The sequence below is a fragment of the Halichoerus grypus genome, chromosome 11 (assembly GCF_964656455.1).
Source record: "Halichoerus grypus chromosome 11, mHalGry1.hap1.1, whole genome shotgun sequence".
NCBI classification, from domain to species: Eukaryota; Metazoa; Chordata; class Mammalia; order Carnivora; family Phocidae; genus Halichoerus; species Halichoerus grypus.
In genome coordinates, this window is record NC_135722.1 from 41,444,856 (window position 1) to 41,460,737 (window position 15,882).

At 47.2% G+C, this 15,882-nt stretch overlaps 1 protein-coding gene across 1 annotated transcript in view; it reads right to left on the reverse strand.

The window, feature by feature from the left end:
- The window catches only part of INSC (INSC spindle orientation adaptor protein), a 120,416-nt gene that overhangs the window by 65,142 nt on the left and 39,392 nt on the right, over positions 1-15,882 (reverse strand). Inside the window, exons 4-5 of the mRNA XM_036098629.2 lie at positions 1,265-1,610; positions 222-274 (exon numbers count right to left, since the gene is read on the reverse strand). Coding sequence (XP_035954522.2) covers positions 222-274; positions 1,265-1,610 — 399 coding nt within the window. The remainder of the gene's footprint in view (positions 1-221; positions 275-1,264; positions 1,611-15,882) is intronic.

Sequence of the window (15,882 nt, forward strand, 5' to 3'; positions counted from 1 at the left end):
CCTATGCGTGGGCCTCTTCTCTTTCACTTTCTTTCTAGGGCCTGAAAATGGGGCAGAAAATCCCAAGGGAGTCTTTCCAGGTTGCTGATAAAAGTCAGCAAAAGGAAAGTCCCAGAGCACCACCAGGCCTCCCCACTCGCTCTCTCCCTCTGGAAGAAGATACCAGCCCCTTCCCCTGCCTGAGGACAGGCTGTCCAGTCTCACCCAGCATCCAGATTTACCTCTCTGTGATCGCTGAGAGCTCTGAGCATTTCTCCATTAGCAGTTTCTCAATCTGTAGAAAAAACAGAAAAAGTTTATTCAATTCAACAAGCATTGGCTGAGGACTGACTTTTGTGTGGCGCCCTCTGGGATATAAAGATGAAGAATCCAATCATCTGATTTGGGGAACAGGCACATCAACCATAACACAGTGTTGTATGGATGGCAAGACAGCATCGTCAGCTTCTTTGGGAGCTCAAAAAAGAAAACCAAGCACTTAGTTATGCTGGGGATCTGAGAAGCTTCCAAGAGGAAGGGGCATTTGGGCTGGGCTGCAAAGGATGAATAGAAGTTTACTGTCTGCAAAGTGGAGCAAGGAAAAGGGTAAAGCAGTAAGCTGGGAAGTGAATGCCAAAAGAAAGAAACACAATGACAAGGAGATTTTCAATGCTTCACTATGGGCTTGGAAAAGAAGATTTCAAATCATGGACTTTGGAATCAGAAAGACTTAGACTGAATTCACTGTATAACTTTGGGCAAGTTACTTAGGCTCTCCGAGTTTCTGTTTCCTCATCAATACAGTGAGGACATCACACTAGCTAATATTTGTTCAGCAACTGTTTTTAATGTTTTACATGTAATAACATGGTAGTCCTCACAACAGATCTATGAAAAAAGCACTATTATTATACTCATCAGAGTGATGGAACTGGGGCACAGAGAAGGTAAGTAACTTGCCAAGGTCACGCAGCAGAGCTGACATTTGATCCCAGACAGTCTGGCATTAAAGTGGGTGCACTGCCCCACCGTACAGCCTCTCGCAGTGGTTCTGTCCGCTTCACATCTAGTGCAGGTTAAATGAGATGGGTGTGTGAAAACACCTAGCTCGATGCCTAGGACATGGTAGGTACTCAATAAAGGTCCTTACTATCTTCCCTGCTTTTTGGAAGTGGAGGGAGGCGCTGGGGCAGGAAAAGTTCAACCTCCACACGCTTTGGACCCACGCTTCTAGAAGGCATCCCCCTTCCGAGTGCCCACCCATGTCCATCCCGGGGCAGCTGACCTGGCCCATCTCCTGTGAGGAGCTCCTGCTGACAGTGCTGTACTCGCTGACCATGGAGCGGGCATGGCAGGTGAGACGCACACTCATGCTATGGACGCGTGCCCAGCGGTCCTGGGCGAGCTTCTGCCCGATCCTGCGCAGCTCAGTGCTGATGACCCAGCCCCTCTTGAGAAGCAGCTGCAGGGGGTCTCCGGGGCCAGGGCCACCAGCCAGGATGACGTCACTCTGTGCATCTTCCTCCAGGCTGATGGGCTTTGCCTGCAGGACGCACATGCACTCACATTCGGTCATGAGCTTCAGGTCCTCCATCCAGCGCTGGACCGAGTCCACCTGCATCAGGTGCAGCCTGCAGCCGGGGAACAGCATCACAATGGCTGTCAACACACCACAACTTCCAAAGGTTTCCGTTTCGGGCCATCTGATGTTTGCGAAGCACCTACCGTATGCTCATCACTGTCTCTTGCGCTCACTTACCTTAACCCTCTGATCTTCCATTAACTCCAGCTCACAGATAATAAGACTGAGGCACAGAAGTTTTGGAAGCAGATGACCAGACAAACAACAGGCCATGAAGTCTGGCACATTAGCAGACTACATTTACAAGAAGAACACAGAAATAGCCTCGATATCAAATACTGGTTATGTCGTTAGGAGCTACGGTACCGCGATGTGGTCATAGAGTGTGAAACTTTTTAAAATAGTGCTTTCACAAAGAGTGGCCCAAGACAAACATGATTAGAAAGGGGGTAGAGAAGATGGAAGAACATCTGATCATCATGTTCTAGAGACAGAGAGCTGAAGCAAACTGACCTAAGAGCTTCTAAGAGGCAGGAAATGCACTAGTCACTCACTCACTGACTCATTTACTCTGTGAACACTGCAGTGGACAGCTGTTTTTTTTTCCTTCTAGGATCCTTCCTCCTTCTTCTGTCAGTAGCAGAGGCAAGTTACATTGCTGCCTCTTGGTGTGGTGGCCTGGGCTTCGGCTGTTCCCTCCTCCCAAACACAGGGCTCGCAAGGCTGCTAAACCACGGCGCCTGAGAACCAGCACTCGGCACAGAGGAAGCCTGTGGTGCTGGGTGGGGAAGAGCTCTGGACCCCTTGGGCGGGACCCACTCACACCTCACACCAGGCCTGGAATGGAAAGGGCCATGGAAAGGCCACAAAAGGAGCCAAAGGGGATCAGTGCCACCAAATTGCCCCTGAGCCCTTCCCGGGAGGCCTGATTAGATGTCAGACTCACCATTTTGCCGCCCCAGCCACCCCCAGCTCGCACAGAGGCACACTCCATTCTTGTCCTTTAAGACCTTTAAGAACTAGAAAGAAAGTGGGATTTCAGAAGCTGTGTTAGGGCGCCTGGGTGGCTCAGTTGGTTAAGCGACTGCCTTCGGCTCAGGTCATGATCCTGGAGTCCCTGGATCGAGTCCCGCATCGGGCTCCCTGCTCGGCAGGGAGTCTGCTTCTCCCTCTGACCCTCCCCCCTCTCATGTGCTTGCTCTCTCATTCTCTCTCTCTCAAATAAATAAATAAAAAAATCTTAAAAAAAAAAAGAAGCTGTGTTAATTAAAATCCTAGTTGATTTATCACTTGGCCGCTAAGAGAAATGGAATGACAAAACTATTGATTTCTCTAGTATCTGCGTTATTTGGGCCTGCGAGTGTCTGTGTTTGCAGATATGAACTCATTTAGGTGTCTGTCTGTATTATCAGTATGCCAGCGTCTGGATGTCTGGCTTGGAGCTGGTGTATCTCTACCTGCACAAATCGTCCGATGATTGTGTGTGCTTATAAGCCTTGCGTCAGATAAACTCGATGACTAAGAACAGCTGGGGTGGGCCTTGAGCGTGGGCTGCATTTAATGACTCAATCCCAAAGTAAAGAGTATAGAAAGGGGACGGAGAAAAAGTAACTTTGCAGTGGAGAAACCTGACATAACCCCATCCTACTCAAGTGATCGAAATGAACCTCACTGCTCATCAGCCACATTGACAGCATGTACCGTACTTCTGATAGGATGTGATGAGGAGGGCTTTCTTCTCCCAAACATATAACCTTAGTCTCATCATAGGAAAGGCCTCAGGGACCAGCGGAGGGACAGTCTACAGAATACCTAATCAGTACTCCTCAAAACTGCCAGCATCATCACCAACAAGGTAACACTGAGAAATTATCAGAGACCAAAGGAGACAAAGGAGATGTGATGACTAACTATAACAGGATCTCCTGGGTGGAATCCTGAAGCAGAAAAGAACCTTCATGGAAAACTAGCAAAAGCCAAATGAAGTCCGGAGTTTAGTTACTAATAACAGACTAATAATGGTTCCTCTGTTGTAACAAATGTACCATGCTCACGGAAGATGCTAACAATCAAGGTAACTGGGTATGTGGGGGGCCTACAGGAGCACTCGGTACTATCTTTGCAACTTTCTGTAAATCTAAAACTATTTTAAAATTTGAACGTTTCTTTAAAGAAATGAGGTTCCGGGGAGAAAGGTAGAATCCAGATGACAGGCCTGAGGGTTCCTTACTCCATTCCCCACCCCCAGGAAGAATTGCATTTCCATTGCTTCTTCCTGAAACAGGAGCCCAGGCTGAAACTGGCTGTCTCTCTGGTTTTGTGTCATGAGCCTCATGGGAGGAAGACCTAGAGAATGTACCATCCACTGGAGCTGTCCACTGGAGCAATCCAAGCTCCAGCAGACAGGTAGGAGGAACCTAGCTAAGGAGCCAGGAGTGGAGGCTTCCTCAGAGAACCTGGAAGTAGAAGGAAAGGGAGTCCCCGGTTGGGCTAGGGGATAAAAGTTGTTTTCTCAGGGGAAAGGAACATGGCAAGCCTAGGTTGGCTTTGTCTTCCAGTTGGCCCCCTCATCTGCCCTGGAGCCCACCAACGGCTGATCCCAGGCAGGCCTCCTGGACCTGCATCAGGGAGGCTCCCTCGGGCAGAGTCAGGCCCTCAGATGCCTCATAATGATCCTGCTCCCTCCTTAGTTGCCTGAACAGGCTTTGAACCAGAGCTCCCTGCGGCTGGAACAGCCTACTGTGGAAGGAAGGGCCTTGAGCATAAGAAAAGCTTCCACAGGCCCAGGCCAACAAGGCTTATACATTAGCATGCAGGAGCATAAAGAGCTGGCTCTGCTACTTATAATCTGTGTGGCTGAAGGCAAGCTACTGCTGCTTTTTTTTTTCCTTTTCCTGAAATTTTTATTGAAAAACATATGCACATAAAGGTGAATAAATTATAATATCAAGCTGCAGTTTGACAAATTTTCATAAGGTCGACACACTCACCTATCCAGGAACCAGGTAAGAAACATTATCAGCATCCCGGTAGTCTCCCTTGCGCCCCCTTCTGGTCACTCCCCAACCAGGATAACCTGTATCCTGACTTTCTTAACAACATACATTAGTCTCTTCAGTAAGTTTCTTAACCTCTCTGAGCCTCAATTTCTTTATCTGTAAAATCAAGATTATAATAGAACCTTCCATACCAGATAGATGAAAGAATTACATTAAATGGTGAATGTGAGGGACTTAGGACATTGCATGGCATAAAGAAATGCTCAAAAATATTACTTCTCTTTGCTGTCCTTCCCCCAAGGAATGCTTCAGCACCTACAATAATTACCATCATAATGGCTAGAAGTTTCTGAGCACATGCCACATGTTGAGCCCTGTGCTAAGTGCTTTACGTGAATTGTTTAATTTACTCCTCAAGACAAGTGTCTGAGTTAGTAGTATTATTATTCCCATTTTACAGATAAGGAAGCCAGGGTGAGAGAGGTAAAAATCACCCAGGTAGAAAGTATTTGCACTCACATTGAAACTTTGGTCTCTCTCACTCCAGAGTCTACTCTTAACTTCTTAACCTCTTTGCTTTGCTGCTTTCCGCTCTAACAACCCTTCAAAAAAAAAGACGTCAAGAAGCAGAGAGCAAGATGAGACAGCCTTAACACAGGGAGACAGGAAGGACAATTTTCCCAAGCAAAGAGTTCTGGGGCTGCTTATGAGCAACAGGAGGCAGAGGGAAGCTGTGAGCCACTGGCTCTGCCTAAAGCTCTGGGGTACAGGGTGGGCCAGGATCCCGGGCCCCAGAGATGCAATCGCTGCTTTCAGGCCAAACCCACTCCTGGCTGCCCAGTGGCAGGAGTCGCCTTCCAGGGGGACAGCCGCAGAGGCGAGGACAGACAGAGGCGACTTCGGAGAAAGCAGAATCTGGTTTTCTTTAAGAATAAGCTTAAAATAACTTCTATTTCTAGAGATTGTTTAAACAAATACCTCCTCTTTCTCCTCCAAGGAGCAAACAAACATACTAAGAAGAATAAAGTGAGCAGATTAGTAAGCACATAGATCCCTGCCTCCTCTTAACCTCATTCAGTGCCTAGGCCTCAGGCCCCATCAAGCAGGTGCAGACCCCCTTAGGTCCAGGGCCAACTCCAATAGGGCCAGGAGGACATCAAGAGGTTCTGACCCACCAGCAGGTGGAGGGGAAGATGGGTTGGCTGCTCAAGGAATGTATATACCTCCCACCCAGCCTGATTTTACCCGGTGTGCCCAATTACAACTAAACCATTGAGATTATAATATAATTGTGTTTAGCATTTAAAAAAATAGAGAATTGGATGAAAAGCAATTCTGAAAGCAGAGGAAAAGGGAAAGTAGACAAAACCCACCAGGAATAATAATTAATATTTATTGGACCCTTATAGTACCCCAAGGATTGTATCATTATCATGCATTATTTTATGCTCACAATATCCTGATTAAGTGCACACTTTCCTTGTCTCCATTCTACAGATGAAAATACAGAGGTGCAGAAGACTTATATGACTTAAGAGAGTCAGAGCTCCCTGCAGACAACCTGATTCCAAAGACTATCTACCTACTGACCACACTCTACAGTTTCTCCACCTGTCTCTCTCTTCCACCAACTTTGAGGTATCCTCAAAGGCAGGCATTGACCTCTCTCAGCATCACCAGCACTCAGCACAAGGCCTAACACATGGTAGGGATCAGTAAATATTTAAGTGATCAAGTAAACCAGAAACTGCCTGGGAAACATGGATTGTAAGCCTTGCCACACCAGCTGGAAATATTTTCTGGGCTTGTAGGGGTGTTACAAGATGAGCATGAGTGCTCTGGCCTGACACATAGGAAGCCCTTGAACTCACGCAATCCTCTGTTCTGAACTACATTTCAGGAGACGCGGACACCAGCTTTGGCTGGCGCGTCAGACAAAGTGTAGATGAGCTCCCTGCAATGTGGTACAAGTTTAAGAGTTGGGTAAGCAACTACATTCCACAAAAGACAGCATAATAAAAACTTACATAGTAAATAGATCTACGTGAGCAGATGTCAGCAGACTCAGAGAAACCTTTTGTACAAGTCATTTTTCAAACATTCCTGTACTCCACTAAGCAGCACTCTGGTTGCCTAAAGCTTGGGTCCTTCACAACCACTGTCCCAATTCTCAGAACTTCCAGGCAAATGGTAAGGTGTGGATATAGATACTCAAGCCCTGGGGGAGGGGGGGTGGCTAAAGGGAGATCTTAGCTCTTACGGGAAGGGCCTGCCCCCATAGGACACCAGTAACAAACACAAAATATCCTCACCCAGTTCAGTAAGCCTTAAAACATTAAGCAGTGCCTCTCAGACAATCCCTGCTTGACCTGATTCATTGAAGCACTACTGATGTTGGGCATGTGCCAGGCTTTGTGCTGGTCCCTGCCCTCAGGACACTCACACCATCTAAGAGGAGAGACAGACATAAATAAATGTAACCCAACCTCATTCTCATCCCAACACCATGCGCCACACATCTCAAGCATTTCCAGGAGTCTCCAGAGTTCATCTCATATACAGTTGACCCTTGAACAACCCAGGTTTGGACTGCACGGGTCCACTTACATGTGGATTTTTTATAGTGCAGTACTGTAAACGTATTTTCTCTTCCTTATGATTTTCTTAGGAACGTTTTCTTTTCTCTAGTTTACCTTATGGTAAGAATACAGTATAGGATATATGTATATACAAATGATGTGTTAGTTGACTTTATGGTATCAGTAAGGCTTCCGGTCAATAGTAAGCTATTAATAGTTAAGTTTTGGAGGAGTCAAAGGTGACATGTGGATTTTCCACTGTGTTGGGGGTGGGTGCCCCTAACCCCTGTGTGGTTCAAAGGTCAACCGGAGATTCTCCCCCCAAATCTGTCATCTTTTCTTCCTTTAGCACCCCTACACTGGGTATTACCCTGGCTGTCAGGTCCTGCCAGGCCCACCCAGCATGGCTACCTTCCCTTCCGAGGGTTCTCACGCTGTCTGACTCCACTAAATATCTCAAGCTGCTCACAGTCACCACTTCTTCTCTTACTGCTGTGTCTTTTGGGAGCCATCATGCCACCATCAGAGCCAAGCATGCCACTGGGTCTTCTAAGCATCATGTGGCTTTTGTGGGGTATCACTGTTCCCATCAGAGCGTGAGCTCGGGAGCTGGATTGCCTGGATTAAATCCCACATCTGCAACTTGCTATCTGCATAATTTTGGGCAAGTTACTCAATCTCTCTGTGCTTCAGTTCCCTCATTGGTAGAAAGGAAATGATAATAGTACCCAGCCCCTAGGCTTTTTGTGATTATTAAGTGAAGTGACTATCTACATATATATACATATGCATATATGCAAATATGTATATTACTTGCTTAGAATAATGCCTGACAGGAAGTATTATACATGTTAATTGTTATTAGAGAAGTTTCAACTAAAGCAGCTGTTTCATCAGAATTTAATTACTTCAGAGTAGAGAAATAAGGAAAATTCTGGGAAGATGGCCGTCAGGACAGCAGTTTTTAAATCTTTCTAAATCCTCACATGAGAAACTGACAAACAACAAAGATAACAAAGCCAAAACCCTATGGATAAAATTTACAACAAAACTATATAATAAAATATCCCCACAAACCTCGAAATACAAGCAGGTGGGGATTGACCAGTCACAGCTACAAGACCTGCTAGGAGTCATCTGTCCGAGAGGAAGGAGAAAGCAGTGGGGTGGTGTCTGATGAATATGAGAGAGGAGAGCCCCGCCCCCGTAGTCACTGGGTATTTATTGGAAAACATAGCATGACCATTCAAGAATAGTCGCTGAACTAGAAGGGGATTTGCCTCTCCAATATCAGGTGAGTGCCAGGCACCTACCAAGAATTCTCAAGACTGACCCAGCAGGAATCTCTTCTCTAACAAAGTGCTATATGGAGAAAAAATTTCTGGGAGCAAAATCAGAATTAAGCAGGACCGGGACCTCAGAGACAAAGGTGAGCGATCCATGGAAGGGGTGGTAGCGGAGTTGGAACTCTCAGAAAGCAGATCACCCGACTTTAAACCTTACACAAAAACAAAGCTGGAGCTATATGGATTGAGAACAGCCGCCCTGCACCCCGCCTCCCTCTAAAAGTTCATGAAAACTAATTTCACGTAAAAATAAGCAACACAAAAAATTACTGAAGTCTCATCCCATGCATAATCATTTTAAAAAGAGAATAAATAAAATAATATCCCTACAATGAGAAAATACCAGGAAAATAGTCTCACAAAACAGAAGGAAATGTAATGTACTAGTTCAAAATGAATTTAAAATTTTTAAAAATGATGTAAGATGTGAAAGAGAAACACAAAACCTCAGAAAGGAGATACCTTAAATAAGAAAAGAATTAGACATAAACAGGAAATGTCATCTTTGAAACAAGATTAAACAAGAAGAAAACGTGGGATAATGCCTTAAGAAAATCAAATGCAAAAAAGAAAAAAAAAGTTTTAAATTTTTTAAAAAATGAAGAAAGAGATAAAAATAGATTTGTGAGAAAGTGACAAAGATTGAGGATGGGCAAAGAAGATCGAACATAACATACAATAAGAGTTCCCGAGAGGGGTGCCTGGGTGGCTCAGTCGGTTGGGCGTCCAACTCCTGATTTCAGCTCAGGTCTTGATCTCAGGGTCATGAGTTCAAGCTCTGTCTTGGGCCCCATGCTGGGTGCAGAGTCTACTTAAAAAACAGAGAGAGAGAGAGAGAGAGTTCCCTAGGGAGGAACCCAAAACACAGCAACAAAATACATGTGAAAAGCTATGAGCTGGGAGAATGTTCCTGGAAAAAAAATATTGTTTCAACTATATATTGAAAAGGCATATTCTGTACATGAAAGCAAACATACACATATTCTAGTAAGATTACTGGACTTTTAAAAAGAAAGACAGGAAATCCTTTGTTACTTGTAAGGAACAAAAAAATTATGCTATCATCAGTTTGTTTTTTTTGTGTGTGTGTGAGGGCAACACTTTATACTAGAAAAAAAAGTAGAGTGACTTTTTTTTAATAGAGAAATAAAATGTGAGCCAAAGACCTTATATTCAGCCAAAATGACTTTCGAGTATGAGGTGAGCAGGAAGTGACCCCAGCACCAGCATGTTGGAGGACAGTCATTCGAGATCTTGGATACTGGACACTGATTCACACAGATGATGAATGAAAAGGGACAAAGATGAGCCCCCAATTTTTCACTTGAGCAGAGGACAGACAGGAGAAACAAGTTCAGAAGACAGCTCAGTATGAGGCATGTTGAGCCCAGTGGGCCCATTTCTTCCTTGGAGTCCAGTCCCTCTCTCTGGACTGTCCTCACGCAGCACTTCATTCCAGAAACATCCAGGCACTCCCAGCATCCACGCAGGGTGTATGGCCCACACACTCACATAAATCCCACCCTGAATGCTCATTCAGTCCTTGGTGCCCACTACGTGCGGGGACTGTTCTAGCTGCTTGGGATACACTGGTGAGCAAAACAAACATCTCTGCCTCTCCCCCTAGAGCAGGGGGCAGTAAATATAATAATAATAAATATAATGAATGAAAAAGGATAGAATATGTTAAAAGCAGACCATTTCTCTCTGAGTTAGAGTATGTATGGATGAGATCGTTCCTGCAGGAGGCAGGGAGGTAACTGCCATTTTCAACGAATGGTCAGGCTCACTGAGAGAGTCCTGGGCAAAAGCTTCTGGGCGGTGGGAGTATTGAGCACGCTGAGGTATGGGTACTGAGTAATCCAGGCAGAGGGACCAGAGTGTGCAAAGGCCCTCCTTGGGAGTATGCCTGATTTATTTGAGAAAGGGTAGAGAGATCAACGTGGCTGGAGCAAGGGAACAATGAGTTGGACGTGAGCTCTGATCTAGGCTAGATCACAAGGGGTCTTGGGAGCCACTGTGAGCACTCCAGGTTTCGCCTGCATTAAAGAGAAGCATTCCTCCCAAGCATCGAAGGAATCTTGTCACCAGATGTCAGCTGGGTCCGCCTAGCTCCTACGCCTCTCTACAACCCAACCTGGAAGGTTGTCTCACTAGGGGCTTTGTAAAAACAACACATCGATTCATTTAGTGTGACTTAACCTTGCTATGCAATGAATTGTAAACTGTTTACTAAACAGTTAATTTAAGCACAATTATTTACGCAACAAGCTATAAATAATTTACAGTGTGGTTAGGGTATTAACTTCTAACCCCTCTTCACTAAGGCCCTGGTGAGGCCCCAGCTACTTGGGGCTAGAGGAAATGTTGCTTCTCTGATCTTGTTCAAATCTTCCAATGTTTTCATTGCCCTGCTTCTGATCCACCCTGAATCCCACACTGAGCTGCATTGGCATGGGGCCTTTCCGTGCACTAAGTCTTTGCAACTCTCCATCCCTAACTGCTCCAAGTTCACATTGCCAGTGGAGAGCCTTCATGGCATGTGGTGTTGGGCAGCTCACAGAAGTCCTGTTCCTAGCTTGCAACTGACCCATGTGGGCAATGCTGGAACCAGGAAGGAGGCTTTCTCTCCTACAGTGAACTCTGCAAAATGGCTCCTGCACCCACTTATTATGCTGGGGCTGGTCTCTTTCCCTGTGTGATCTCTGTGTTCTCAGCCATCTCTGGGGCAGACCCTCTGCTCCACGCTATAGCACGGGAAAGAGTTTTCAGATTGTCTTCCAGAAACCCCCACTTCCATTATTCACCCTACCCACTTTGATATATGTGTCCCCTAGCATTTTCTGTTCATTAAACTGTCCGGTATAACATGGTAAGAGAGAGTTAATCCCTACATTTCAGGTATTTCCAGATATTTCCAGGAGTATGGGTTAGGGGAAATGAGGCCCACCAATATACCCTGAGGCTAATAACTAGGAATAATTAGAGAAGGGGGCATGGATAATGCCACTAAGTCACTTTGCCCCATCCATTTCTCCAGGTTGTGGCTTTCTATAGGAGGGTCTGAAGGCAGGGAAGAGAGCTGACCACTCTAAAAAATCAACTTAAAAAAACCTAGCATAGCTCCAAACATGCTATAAAGAAAACTTTGAGTACCTTGCTCGAGCCAAGCATGCTTCAAGTGCTTGCACATACGATCCCTGTCTCGGATTCACAGAAACACTATTTAGTCTCCCCATTTTACAGAGGAGGGAAAACTGAGGCTCAGAGAGGTCAATAGCAGAGCCTAAATGTCACTCCAGGTCTGCTAACTCCAAAGCTCATGTCCTCACCACCCACCCCCCAGTCTGTCCAGGACCCCGGTGGAGTGCGTTGTTGTTTCAGAAAGCCAAGGAACATGAATTTGGCTCCAGGTAACTATTTCCAATCCAATAAGCCGGTATGCTCATTTGACAACTGCCCACTCTCTGATGACTCAGAGCCTATCTTGTTAACTCTGTCAAACTCAGGCAGCTTAGACGTGCCCCAGGGAGAAGGGGGTGCCAATTAACATTCCCTGGCCTTTCATTAACTCAGGAATGACTCATTTTTAACCTCTTAAAAGGCTCCATGTGTGTCTCAGCATTGCCAGCGTACGTAGGAGAGCCGGGATGATGGTACTGACAGCACAAACACCTGATGACACACCATCCCCCGGGCCCCCTTCCCACCTCCGCCTCTTCATAGCCACACGCTTGTGCTCACAACACTTGCCTCCCTGGAGTCACGGTCCCCTGACCTGCCTTCCCCCTCATTCCCAACCTCTGTCCCAGCCACGTGGAGTTCTCTCAGTCCCTCTGCTGTGACTTCCAGCCCCCCAGCCTCTGCATAGGCTGGCCCCTCTCTCCCCATCTCCTCTTCACCTTGCCGATGCCCATACACCCCCGAAGTCTTGCCTACATGTCTCTGCTGAAGTAGGTTGCTCTGACTCCGAGGGGAGCTTATGTCCCACATGTCCCACGGGTCTGTAGCACTCTGTCGTTCCCCCATTGTGACGCCGGCCTTGATTGCTTCACTACTGGATTCACATCTGCTTCATCCACTGGACTCTAAAGGCAGGGCTCGTGTCTGTCACAAGGTCCCTACGTGGCACCCTAGCACAGGACCTGGTACATTGAGGATGCTCAGTGTATGTTGATGGTACTGAACTAGGAATCCAGTGGGAATAATAATAACCAGTACTGTAGTGCGGCCTCACTGGCTCGGGGTGAGGGGCAAGATAAAACCCCGAATCATGACTGCCAACCTTTATGAAGGCTGGGCTTCGTGCCAACTCTCATGTGGATGGCTTTGTGGGTATTATCTTATTTGTTTCTCATAATGACCCTACGAGGAGGACATTCTTATTGTCTTATGTTTACAGTTAAAGAAACCGAAGCTTGGAGAGGGAAAGTAAACTATCCGACATCCCCCGCTGGTAAGGGGCAGAGTCTGACTCTGAACCCAGCCCATCACACTCTAGACCCCGCGTGCTTAAGCGCTACTCCAGGCTTTAGGAAAGGTTGGGCCCTGTCCAAATGGCATGTTTAGCACTGTCAGGTAAAAATTATAAATGCATTCGCACACACACAAGTTCAGCGTTAGCCTGCCCTCAACCTTCACAGCTCTCCCACAGGACCTGATGTGTAGACTAAAAAGGGTTTAGCTTTGTCTTTCCCATTCTGTTCTCCTTCCTTTAAGGAGAGTCTTTTCATTTGCCAAAGTGGAACGTTTAGGAGAATTCACAGATCGAATATGTCAGTTGCCATCCTGGTACCTCTGCACAGTTCTGGAAAATGCAGTTGACAGTAGACAAATCACCACTAGAGGGTTTTCCAAGAGCCAGTCTACACTATGGGCAAAACTCTGTAGATTCAACAGCCTCCAGTCCCCACCACTAGGACCCCATTGCCTCCACCACACCCTCGCTCCACCTCCAAGCCTCAGGCTCTGACCAAGGTTCTCTATCCCCAGTAGTGGGCAGACTCTGAGGACCAAAGATCCTTCATCTTGGGGGTCCACGTGTGGAGCTGCCCTCCAAAAGGGCCCCTACGGGCAGAGGCCAGAAGTTGCCTGTCCCATCAAGTCCCACAGCTGGTGTGTGCTGGGGCCAGGCCTAGAGCCCTGATGTCCTAGGGCTTTCTGTGTACCTGCTCACCAGCCTGTCCTAGGAGCTGAGGACAAAACTAACCAGGAGAAAATTCCAGCACTCACAGAGCTCAGCTTAGATCCCGAACAGGCAAGAAAGCACCAGGAATCCACTCGAGTGGTAATTCCGACAGCAGCTAACGTGCAATGAGCCGGGCAATGTTGTAAGCCTTCTCTATGCATTATCTTTTTTATCCACCGCCCGCCCCTGCAATGTGAAAGAGAAAACTATTATTGCCCCCATTTACAGATGGGGAGACTTCTATCAGAAGAGGTCACATGGTGAGTTAAGTGGTAGAGCCATTACTCAGACCCAGTCTGCGTCTCTGCTCTTATCAACTGAACACCACACAGTCAGCACGAAGCCATCAAGAAGCTGTGAGCACGACGGCCGAGGACCACAGGAGACAGAGGGCCTGACTTGGCCTGGGAATATGTACACAAAGGAAATGACATTTGCCCTGGTTCTTAGAGAAGAGGAGTTGGCCAGGATGACAAGGGCAAAAAGACCTCCGCACAAACATGGAAAAGCCTAGAGGCATAAAAATAGAAATAGGCCAAGGAGTTTCACTGGACTCAAGCATGGGTGTGTCTCTGCCCCAGTGGCCAGGAAGGGCCTAAAGGGAGAGATAGAAGACAGGTGATCAAAGACCCGGACTTGATTAGGAATTTGGACTTAATCTTAAAGACAATTTGGAGCCACCGAAAACACTGTAGAGCAGGGCAGTGACCTCATTGTGCAGAGAGTTAGCAGAAACTGGACCAGAGCAAGGTTAACTACAAGACCGAAGGCTGACCTACCTGGAGCTGGTGGGCATAAAGCAGAGAGAGGATGGAAGCCTGAACTTGGCAGTAACACAGGAGAGGAAGTGGCTGGTCTGGGAAGGAGAGGAGAGGATGTGAGGGTGAAGGAGGGAAAGAAGCAAGGCTGGCTCCTGGGTGTCTGGTCTGGGTGAGATAGAAAACCCACGCAGGGAAGAGCTAGTTCTCATTTTGCTTGGTTCTAGGGCGAGGCATGATGACAAGCGGGATACACAAGGCCACAGCAGATGGGGGGCCCAGGCCTTACAGAGAGGTCCATCAAGGACGCCCCCAGCTTTCCCAGAGAGGAGACTAGGCCTGGTGAACCTGGTATGGCCCCACCACAAGTCAGTCCACTCCCAGCCTCGGCCACCGTGCCGCCACATAATGAGCTGCTCTTCTCAATTTTGGAGTCTAGGGACTGCAGCTCATTAAGGTTTGGACTGAGTTAGTGCTGAGCATCCCATAATTGCATAGCTCGCCTGACTCTCTGTCATTAGCTCTCGGCTCCCTGGGCTCCACCTCCCCTATTGGATTTGCTGATTGACCCCAACAGAGAAAGTCTGGCTACACAGGGCAGCGCTCGCTGTGTAGTGGGGACTGCCTGCTGGCCCTGAACCTCGCAACTGCCAGTGCTTCAACCATCCTCAGCCCTAAACTTCGAGCTGCCATTTCCCTTCGGAAATCTTCCCTTTGCAACTCCAAACGACTGATCTGATTACTCACAGAGAGGAAGGGAATTGAAAATCGAGGTCAAAGCAGATGGGCTGGCAACAAGTCACATTCCCTTCATGGTAGAAAACCACCACAGTCAGGACAGGGTAGGGTCTCTGGCCAAGGAGCCTGAGGGGCCAGGGGCCAGGACTGGAGTTGGATTTTCTCAGTCTCCATCACGAACTGGAATCTGAGCCTGATGCTGTCAAGATTGCCCCCATGCCTGGGGAACAGGGAGGGCATCGCAGACAGTGAATGGGACTCCCAGGAGCCCTCCCAGTTCTCACCAGAGCCCCAGAGAGAAGTGGATGCCTGCTCCCTGAGTAACCCCCTTGTTCTCTGATGGCGGCTTTCCTGGACATCTGGAAGAAGGTGACCAAAACCTAAAATCTGGGTTTTCTGCAGTCTGGCAGATTCCAAACACAAAGCCAGATGTAACCACAATCATCTCAACATACCAGGGTACTGGTAGGATGATTTTTTTTTTTTTTAAGCTGGAATTATTATCCAGGGTGGAGTTGGAATAGGGGAAGGGAAGAGTGTAGTCTCATACCAAGAAATTGCAGTATGAAACAATGGGCCCCCTAAAGTGTTTCTAAATCAGGGGGAATTAACTACCCACCCAGCAAGCAGGGAGGCTTATCAACAATAAAGCACCTTCCGTGTACCAAGCGCTCTTACCTTCGGCCCCTAACAGCACATTGATGGTTGGAGAT